Source organism: Tursiops truncatus, chromosome 3, assembly GCF_011762595.2.
Source record: "Tursiops truncatus isolate mTurTru1 chromosome 3, mTurTru1.mat.Y, whole genome shotgun sequence".
NCBI lineage: Eukaryota > Metazoa > Chordata > Mammalia > Artiodactyla > Delphinidae > Tursiops > Tursiops truncatus.
This window is the reverse complement of record NC_047036.1, coordinates 160,486,072-160,496,396: the sequence shown is the minus strand read 5'-3', so window position 1 is coordinate 160,496,396 and position 10,325 is coordinate 160,486,072. Positions and strand designations below refer to the sequence as shown.

General features: G+C 54.9%; 1 protein-coding gene across 1 annotated transcript; it reads left to right on the top strand.

Moving 5' to 3' along the window:
* The first annotated feature begins 619 nt into the window (after positions 1 to 619).
* Positions 620 to 7,383, top strand: HAPLN4 (hyaluronan and proteoglycan link protein 4). Its single transcript, XM_073803139.1, has 5 exons — positions 620 to 735; positions 1,746 to 1,866; positions 2,144 to 2,506; positions 4,088 to 4,420; positions 4,811 to 7,383. The coding sequence occupies exons 1-5, from the start codon at positions 733 to 735 to the stop codon at positions 5,200 to 5,202; spliced, it is 1,212 nt and encodes a 403-aa protein (XP_073659240.1). The 5' UTR covers positions 620 to 732; the 3' UTR covers positions 5,203 to 7,383.
* The last annotated feature ends 2,942 nt before the right edge of the window (positions 7,384 to 10,325 follow it).

The window sequence follows — 10,325 nt, the reverse complement described above, 5'->3', positions numbered from 1 at the left end:
GAGAAGGGCTCATTGCCTCCTGGTTTGATTTTTGAACTTGAGTGCAGGTTCAGGTTCAGGGGTAACTCCTGCCCAGACCACTCTGGGTCAGGGGGTTGATCCCCCTGCTCCCTGCCCTTACCAACACTTATTAGGCACCTATGTCTAGCCATTAGATCTTCACAAAAGACCCAGCACTCCATATCTCAGATGTGGAAACTGAGGCATAGAGTGAGGGGCAGAGTCCCTCTGCAGAGTGTATGATTGTTGTAGGGCCCGCATCCCGCAGAGTGAGCACCCTTTGGCTGCTGGGGCCCAGGACCCTTTGATGGTCACCCAGTGACAGATGGGAAAACTGAGGCGTGCAAGCCAAGCCCCTTTCCCAGGTTACTCAGCTCCCCTGCCCACGCAGGGCATCATCAGGCTCCCCCCTCCTCCATTTTAAAGAGCGTTAAACTGAGACCCAGAAAGTTTCCTCCGGTGGCCCAAAGTCAGCCAGCAGGGAGGCTGGTACCTGGCTCTGAACTCACTGTTCAGGGCAGTCCTTCCTCCGTCTGTGCCCATCATCACCTCTCCCCCAGCAGGCGCCACCACGTCCCCTTTAATGCCCCCCCCCCGGTCCACCTCCCTCCTCCCCTTGCAGGCAGACACCGGGATTGCGCCGCCTGCAGGGACCTGCCCAGTCCTTCCTGCGTGTGCAGGGAGCGCAGTCCCGGCACATAGGGGCCGCTGGTCGGGGGCCGCACCGGCAGAATGGTGAGTGGGGCTGTGGGTTCGGTAGGTCCTTCTCTGGGATTCTGTCTCTGTGTCTCTGATCTACCTCCCTCAGTGTTTCTCTCTTCAGTCCCTCTCTCCTTCTCATCTCTCCCATCTCTCTGTCTCTCACCTGTATCTCTTTCCCTCCCACTCTCTCCCTCTCTGCTTCTCCTTCTCTTATTCTATGTCTCTCCCTACTTTTCTCTCCCTTTTTTGGGGGGGTCCCTTTACTCTCCCTCTCTCTGAGTCTCTCTGTCTTTCCCTACCCCCCCATCTCCCTCTATCTTTGTGTCTCTTTCCCTGTTGCTCTCTCTCCTTTCTCTCTTTCAGTCTCTGTCTCTCCCTCTCTATCTCTGTCTCTCTCCATCTTTCCTTACTCTTCTCCGAGTCTCCCTCTGGCACTCTCTTCTCTCTCTCCCTTTGTATCTCTGTCCCTCTCCATCTTTCCTTCCTCTGTCTGTGACACTTTCCTTCTGTCTCCATCTCTCCCTGCCCTTCTCTCTGTCTCAGTCTCTTTCCCCGTTCTCGCCTTCTTTCTGTGTGTCTCCCCCTCTCTGCCTCTACCACCCCCACCTGCACGGGTTTGCTGCAGTCTCCTGGCGCACTGATAACCTTGCTGCTGCCGCTGCTCCAGCCCCTCCTCCCTCCTCCCTCCTCCCTCCTCCCCAATCCTTGGCTTGGGCCAGAAAAGAAAGAGAGAAAGGTGTGGAGTTCCGAGGCTCTGGTGTTGGGGTCAGGGGGTCAGGTGGGTTGCCCGTGCAGAACTAAGGGAGAGTGAGTCCAGGGGCGTGCGCTTTGCCCAAGGGCAAGTGTGTGAGATCCTGGGAGAGTGGGAGGGTCTGTGGGTGGGAGGGTCTGCTAGCCTTCTCCTTGGGGGAATCCTCTGGGATCCTGGCTGGGCTGGGGACCTGGGCATGTAAGAAGTCCTCGCCGCGGGAAAGGAAGGCCAGGGAGTTAGTCTTCTGAAAGACAAAGGCCAGGAGGCTGCACTGAGCGCACTGTGCCCCCAGGTGTGTGCTCCGGCGGCGGCCCTCGGTCGCGGGGCGCTCTGGGCAGCTGCATGGGGAGTCCTGCTGCTCACCGGCGCCGCGGAAGCGGAGCACGGCCGGAAGAAGGTCGTGCACGTGCTGGGTGAGTCAGGGCCGTGGAAGCTGATCTTGCCCCGCAGAAGCCGTGGCCAAGTAGGATCACCAGGGTGCATGGAGCGGGGAGGACGGAGGGTGCTGGGCGGTCCTGATGGCCACAGTCCCCGCCCCCTCCCTAGTCCCCTTACGGAGCCCCTTTACCCTTCTGATCTCCTGATCCGCACCCAAGTTTTCTTCCCACATCCCTTTCCCTGGGTCCCCCTCCCCAGGTTCCCCTGCCCCGCCCCTAGAACCTCTTCTTAACCCTCTTTGGTTGCCCATAGAAGGGGAGTCGGGCTCGGTGGTGGTGCAGACAGCGCCGGGACAGGTGGTCAGCCACCGGGGTGGCACCATCGTCTTGCCCTGCCGCTACCACTACGAGGCAGCCGCCCACGGCCACGACAGCGTCCGCCTCAAGTGGACCAAGGTGGTGGACCCGCTGGCCTTTGCCGATGTCTTCGTGGCACTGGGTGCCCAGCACCGGGCCTTCGGCAGCTACCGCGGGCGGGCTGAGCTGCAGGGCGATGGGCCCGGGGATGCCTCCCTGGTTCTCCGAAACGTCACGCTGCAGGATTATGGGCGCTATGAGTGCGAGGTCACCAACGAGCTGGAGGATGACACTGGCATGGTCAAGCTGGACCTGGAAGGTGACTAGCCTGTGGGCAGGATGAGGCTCATTTCTAAGAGAGAAAAGAGGAGGGTATTGCAAAGGACAGAAATCAAATCAAGTTGGCCTGAAGGAATTCAGCGGCTTGGTGGGGTAGGATAATGGTTCTGATCTGGGATGATTTTGCTACCTGGGGATATTGGCAAGATCTAGAAGTAGGTTGTGGTGATATAGTGGGTAGAGACCAGGGATGCTGTAAACAGCCCACAACACACAGGACAGTCTCCCCACAGCAAAGAATAATCCAGTCCAAAATGTCAATAGTGAAGACGCCGGGAAACCCTTTGGTAGGATCCAGGCACAGTGAGATCCAGGCATTCACATCATGTCAGAAATCCTTCCTTCAGCTCTGTTTCCCTGGGTGGGCTCTCCTTGGACAAGTTTCCCCTGATGGAACCAAAAAGTAGTGCCAGGCTTCCACCCTCCCAGCTTGGCAATTGATTTCCTAGGAGTGCTAGCTAGAGTTCCAGAGTTGTCCTTCATTGGCCCAGCTTGAGTCATTTGCCTATCCATGGGCCAATCACTGTGCCTGGGAGATGGGATGCTCTGATTGGCTGACTGTGGAGCTGGGAAGTAGGGTTTCTCTCTGAAGAATTCCCTCCCATGTGGTTTGCCTTCTTCACTCCACCTCAGAAGATGCTAGAGAGATTTCAGAGCCCTCACTGCTGAACTTCCCAACAATAGCGAAAAACAACAACAATAACTGAAGCAGCTCTCCTTTATTGGGTGTTTTCTATGTGCCAGGAGCTTGACTGAAGAGCTCTCTGAGCTTTCATTTAATTTTCCCCCAAACCCTGAGGGAGATGGTATTACTCACAGAGGGGCAACTGGCTCAGAGAGGTTAGAGCCTTGACCAGGGCACATACCAGTGAGTGGCAGAGCCAGGACTGGAACTCTAGTCTGTCAGGCTCCAGCTCTTCTCTCCGGCTGCTGTTTGATCCTTCCTGCATCTGCTGAGAGAAGCATCTGCACCTGCACCCCCAAGGTCCAGCCCACAAACACAGACACACAGAACGCTAGTGAGCGGAGACGACTGTGATTCTGATAAGGGACGAGTTATAAGAACTGAAGGTAGAAGGGAAACCAATGGGAATTGTCCTGGACAATGCTGGAGATCAAAGAGGTCTTTGCCCCGGGTCAAACTTTCGTGGGCTCCCAGTGTGAGGGAGTCAGTTTTGTGGGCTCAGGATTTGACAAGAAGGAAGGTCCCAATGCTGGAAGAATGTCAGAAGCACGTAGAACTGAATGGAGGAGGGTTGTGGGAGCTGGGTTTTGAAGGATGCATAGTAGTTCGACAGGTGGAAAGAACATGAACAAAGGTCTCCAGTGGTGGAAAGGAGGTGGACATGATTAAGTATGTCAAGGGGGAGGGTCAAGTGAATCGTAAGCTTAAGGCACAGCGAGTATGAGGGGTGTGAACTGGGGAAAGGCATGGTCAGCTCTGAGGCCATAGTGAGGGATGGCCTGAAAGGTCTAGGTTGAAGAGTCACACGGCACCACAGACGTCAGGTAGGTGGGTGAGAGTTGGGGGGTCCGAGCTGACCCTCGTGTATCCTCTCAGGCGTAGTCTTCCCTTACCACCCGCGTGGAGGCCGCTACAAGCTGACCTTCACGGAGGCGCAACGCGCGTGCGCTGAACAGGACGGCATCTTGGCGTCGGCTGAGCAGCTGCACGCGGCCTGGCGCGACGGCCTGGACTGGTGCAACGCGGGTTGGCTGCGCGACGGCTCGGTGCAGTACCCGGTGAGCCAGCCCCGGGAGCCCTGCGGCGGCCTGGGCGGGGCCGGGAGCGCCGGGGCTGGCGGCGGAGCCTCGGGGGGTGTGCGCAACTACGGCTACCGCCAGAACGCCGAGGAACTCTACGACGCCTTCTGCTTCACATCCAACCTCCCGGGTGCGTAGGCTCCACCCCTGGGAGGATGGTCCTGCCCTCCGCTGGCCCGGGCCCCGCCCCGCGTATGAGACCCCACCCACACACAGGTACCCCTCCCTCTCAGAGTCTTTACCACTCCGCCCAGGTCTCCCTCCCTGTCCTTCCTCTCCACACCCGCCCTCGGGGGTCCGAACCAGGAGATCCCTTCCCTAGTACTGCCTAGGCACGGCAATCAAACATCGCCTGGCACCAGCACTGCTCTAGCCGAGGCTGTGGTCCCGGGCTTCAGGGGAGGGGGTGTATCTGAGCCCTGAGGCTGAGGTCCTAGGCTGCAAGCGGGGGAGTGTCCTGAATCCCGAGGAAGCCGGGTCCCAAGAGCGGCCCTAACCACTCCTCCCCACCCCCCTGCAGGCCGCGTGTTCTTCCTGAAGCCGCTGCGGCCCGTGCCCTTCGCGGGAGCAGCGCGCGCCTGCGCGGCGCGCGGAGCGGCCGTGGCCAAGGTGGGGCAGTTGTTCGCTGCGTGGAAGCTGCAGCTGCTGGACCGCTGCACCGCAGGCTGGCTGGCGGACGGGAGCGCACGCTACCCCATCGTGAACCCGCGCGCGCGCTGCGGCGGCCGCCGGCCAGGTGTGCGCAGCCTCGGCTTTCCTGACGCCACGCGCCGCCTCTTCGGCGTCTATTGCTACCGCGCGCCTGGTGCACCGGACCCCGCACCTGGTGGCTGGGGCTGGGGCTGGGCCGGAGGCGGCGGGTGGGCTGGAGGTGCGCGAGACCCCGCCGCCTGGACCCCGCTGCGCGTCTAGGCCCGGGCCGTGGACCGCTGGGGCGCTTGGCGGCTGGCCGAGTGCCCTACGGCCACTTGGAGATGGACCACACCCCTGGAGACTGGCCATGCACCCTGCGGTGCCCTGCAAGTTGACCAGGCCTCCTGCGGTCCTTAAACCCTGGCCACACCCTCTGAGGTCCCCAGAGTCTGGCCAGTCCCGGAAGCCAAGTCCCCTGGAGTCCCCTGGAAATCGACCAAGCCCCGCCTCTCCTGGACAGTGGATTCCTCTCCTCTCCCAACTTTCTCCAGGAGACAGGGCACACCCTCTGAGAACCACTGGAGACCAACAGAACCCGAGGTCTCCTGAACACTGGAAACGTCTCGCGAGGTCTTCTGGAACTACCCCCAAGGTCGCCTGGAGGCTGGACCCCCGGGATTATCAGGAGACTGGGCACACGTCCTATGCATCTCCCTGGAGACTGAAGACTGGTCCCCTAAGGTCACCGGGACACTGAACCCTCCTCCCTATCACCTGTAGAGAAACCAGAAACCTCAGAGTTCGTCAGTTGACCATGCCACCATGGTCACATGAAGACTGTGGGCTCCTGTCCTCTCCTCTAGGGTGACCTGGAGATTGGTTACTCCCATTCTCCCCCCTTCTCCCACGAGTCCCCCAGTTTCCATAGTAACAGGTCGTGTCCCCAGGTCACTGTGGAGAACAGCTCCACCCCTCCAGTTTCAGGGGACACCACCCTTGTCTGTCACTGTTAAGACAGATTGACACGCCCCAGCTGGCTCGCATTACTGGCAGCCGTGGCCCATCCCTTAGGTATCTGAGGGAGCAAATTCGTCTTCACCTGACGGCCCCTTTCCTGGCTGTCGCCTAAGAGACCATCTCCCAGGCCCAGAGACCCATAAAATCTATGTCATTCACTACAGAGAGAAGCTGCCCCACTTCCCATTGTTACCAAGGCGACCAGCCCAGCTTCTACCTGTCACCTAGAGTCACACAGCCCTTCCTTCATCAGTCACACCCATGGAGTTAGTACCTCCCTCCTCCAGCTGTAACCATGGACACCGCACGTTTACCATCTCACCCACATTCACCCCAGAGACCTACAACTTCACTCCCACTGTCCTCACCCTGACCAACAGCCATGGAGACCACCCCCTCCCCTAACTGTCCTGAGAGTGACCCAACATTCGGTTCTCCAGCTCTCACCATGGAAACAGGCTGCTCCTTTCCGCGGGGTGCCCCAGCTCCTTGCTACCCTCCAAGCTCCGCCCCCAAGCGGTTTGGACCCACCCCTCCGCCCCCGGCAGCTGTTGCCATGGAGACCACACTCCGGTGTCTGAGGTAACAGAACACCTGTCCCCCTAGGCTTTCCCTTGTCGGTAGGGCCCGCCCCTCCAAACTGTCACCATAGAGACTGTCAACGTCGTCCCCAGGACAACTGACTTCCCAGTTCTCAGGAACTTCTTACCATGGGCCCGAACTGTGTGCCCCATAGGGCTTAATGGCTGCCCCTTCACCAGATGGGCCCAGCTCCAGGCAGCATCTCAGACCCAGGTGGACTTCTGGAGCTGCTGGATATCCTCCGTTTGCACGCTAACTATATCCCAGACAACAGCTGTTCACGAGACACCCTTGCAGCACCCAGATGAACAAACTGAGGCTCTGGCGTGCCCCTACCCTTTGTGCTATGCAAGCAGTAGGCTCCCGCTTCCTCTCTGAGACCACATCCCCATTCTCACTGAGTTCCTCTCTCCTTTTCTAACCTCCCTCCCCCCACATTTTCCTTCTTAGAGGTCCAGGAGAGGTTGAATTGTCTTTAAACCTCAAAATCCTCTCTGAGCTCCATGTTCTAAAGGGTAATTTGTGCTAAGAAGTCAGGACCCAAACTCCCCAGTGTTAACAGCTAGCTCAGGGAGACTGTCCATGAACGAGGCCACCCCAGCTTTTGGAGACCCCAGTTTCGAGGTCTTGCCTGGAGTGGCACTGGGGTCCCTCCTGGAGCCCTCCATATTGTCACATCCATCTCCAGGAAACCCATCTGTGGGTTTTGGAACCAGGTGTGCCTGGGTTCGAATCCTGCCTCTATGACCAAGTGACAAAACCCCTGATCCTATTTCCTCCTCTGTATCAAGGCTGTTCTAAGATCCCAGTGAGTACAAAGTGTACAGCAGGGGCTCAATAAATTTTTTTTTTTGATGAATGAGAAAATGAGACAGCTCGTGGGTAGTTACTTCAAAAATGCACTTTGGTGGACAAAATGTTTTTCAGCTGGGGGTGCTTGGTGATGATTCAGTTGGGAAGCGTCTCCTCTCATTCCTCAGGACCATTCCCTATCCCCAATCTCTCTCCCGTCCCTCCCCGCCCCCATCGTTGTTCCCTCACTCTGTCTCTCGAGCCACCTCCCATGGGTCTGGCCTTTCTCAGCCCTGTCCTAATTGGGTCACTAACCAATCCAGCGATTCCTCTCAGTCCCCTGGGAATGAAGTGTGTGAAACTGGGTGTTGAGTTCCTGCATCAGGAAGGCAGAGAAGTTGCAAATTTTCCCTGGGGTGGGTGTGGAGGTGCGGGTAGGGAGAGTGTGGGCCGAGGAGTATTGAAAGTTTCGTTTCGGGCATACAAAGAAAGGGAGAAGAGGAAAAAAGTGTAAATGTCTGATATGGTTGTAGAAGTGGGGTGGTCGTTAACTGCTCATGCTTCAATGTCAGATGGGACAGAACTCCTAGAGATTCCAACCACTCATCTGAAGCCAGGGTCCAGTCCCTTGGTTAGACTGCCTTGGGCTCCAGCTGTGCCTTAGCTTCCTTGACTAGAGGAATGGTAGGGGCATTTTTCTGGAGATGAGTGCATGAGATTTCTTTCATCCCGCCTTTTCCCTGCTGACATCCTTTCTCCCTTCCATGGGTTCCAGCATCCTGATTTTGCCTCGGGTATGTAAGTTTCCCTCCTCTCATTCTGTGAGTCAGAGGGGCTGACTCCACTGGGCAATGAGGGCTGTGGCTCATCTTCCTGGGCAACCCTAATTGGTCCAGGGGTAGACATGGACCCATGCAGACCAATGAGACTGCCTGGGATTTTGATGGACCAATAGGACCAAGGGAACCCTCTTTCTGCTGGGTCTCTGCATTGTTGGACTGCAGGTCTTTGAGGGTCCACCTGGAGGAGACCTAAGGATGGCAACCAGGGTAGAGCCACTCCTGAAGCTAGTTATTCAGAAAAATGTCTCACTCCTGTCTTCCAGCACCCAGTGCACTTCTCAGAGACATCTAAAATTTCTTACATGTCCTTCAAAAGATGTTTTATATTCATTCAATCAAATATGCATATATTGTTTTCCCCCCATTTCTACACAAATGAAAATATGCAACATATATTTTTTATGTTGTAAAACTTCACATAATATGAAATTCACCATTGTAAACATTTTAAAGTCTTCAATTTAGTGGCATTTAGTACATTACCAGTGTTGTTCAACCATCACCCCTATCATTTTCATCACCCCAAAGAAAATCTCCTACTCATTAAGCAATCACTCTCCATTCCTCCCTCCCCACTCCATGCCCTGAAAACTGTTCATCTACTTCCCATCTCTGTGGATTTGCCTCGTCTTGATATTTTGTATAAGTGGAATCCTACAGTATGTGTCCTTTTGTGTCTAGCTTCTTTCATTCAGTATAATATTTATGGCTGAATAATGTTCATATATATGTATATATATCACATTTTCTTTTATCAGTTAATGGACATTTGGGTTGTTTCCACCTTTTGGCTATTGTGAATAATGCTGCTATGAACATTTGTGTGCCATATATACTTTATTTTATAAATTTATTTATTTATTTTTGGCTGCATTGGGTCTTCGTTGCTGCGCTCGGGTTTTTCTCTAGTTGTGGTGAGCGGGGGCTATTCTTGTTGCGGTGCGCGGGCTTCTCATTGCGGTGGCTTCTCTTGTTGGGGAGCGTGGGCTCTAGGTGCACGGGCTTCAGTAGTTGTGGCTTGCGGTCTCTAGAGCGCAGGCTCAGTAGTTGTGGCGCACAGGCTTAGTTGCTCCGTGGCATGCTAGATCTTCCCAGACCAGGGCTCGAACCCGTGTCTCCTGCATTGGCAGGTGGATTCTCAACCACTGCGCCACCAGGGAAACCCTCATATACACTTTTGAAGTAACTCTTATTTAACAATATATTTGGGGACTGGTTTCCTTCAGCATGTAAAAATCCGCCCCCTTCCCCCACCAGCATTCTTTTTTTTTTTTTTTTGCGTTACGCGGGCCTCTCATTGTTGTGGCCTCTCCCGTTGCGGAGCACAGGCTCCGGACGCGCAGGCTCAGCGGCCATGGCTCACGGGCCCAGCCGCTCCACGGCATGTGGGATCCTCCCGGACCAGGGCACGAACCCGTGTTCCCTGCATCGGCAGGCGGACTCTCAACCACTGCGCCACCAGGGAAGCCCAACCAGCATTCTTTTGAAGTTTGGCAAAGTAGTCCCTGTTTGGATGCACCATAATCTTTGTAATCAGTCTCCTAATGGTGGACATTTACATTGTTTCCCATATTTTGCTGTTAGTAATAAGTACCATGGTCATCACATAAGTGCAAGTATAACTGGAGGATGATAGCAGGAATTGTTTGATCAAGGCGTCAAAACTTGCCGGCCGTTTTGTTAGTGATCTCCAACTCTTCTTAGAGGTGGGGCCAATTTATAGCCCATCAGTAACAGATGTACCTACCTATTTCCATATGTCCTCAGTAGCATCATGTGTTATCACTTGTTACCTTAGCCAACCTGATAGGTGAAAAATAATATCTCATTGTGGTTGTCACTTGCAATTCACCTGTTATATGAAGCTGACTATCCTCCACTTTGACTTTAGATGCAGGAAGTTGAGTAAATCATAAATTATTCTCAGTTCAGGTACATTGTCATCATTGAAATATGCAAGGCCCCTCTCTTGTGAGATTTATTCGTTTATTCCCTTTTATTTATATGTCCTTATTTGTGTATCTTGGTGATCTGAAAATTGTGTATTATTTTGTTGAGCATATGTTGTAGTTTAAGAGCCATCTGTCCTTTTCTTTGAGCTTTTTGTTCATATCCTGTGCCCATTTGGCTATTGGATTATTGGGGTTTTTCGTATTGATTTGTAGGAGC

Excerpts from the sequence above, each read along its gene's own strand:
- HAPLN4 (XM_073803139.1), top strand. Across the intron at positions 2,507-4,087 it reads GGTCAAGCTGGACCTGGAAG|GCGTAGTCTTCCCTTACCAC; the intron begins GTGACTAGCCTG and ends GTATCCTCTCAG. Across the intron at positions 4,421-4,810 it reads CTTCACATCCAACCTCCCGG|GCCGCGTGTTCTTCCTGAAG; the intron begins GTGCGTAGGCTC and ends ACCCCCCTGCAG.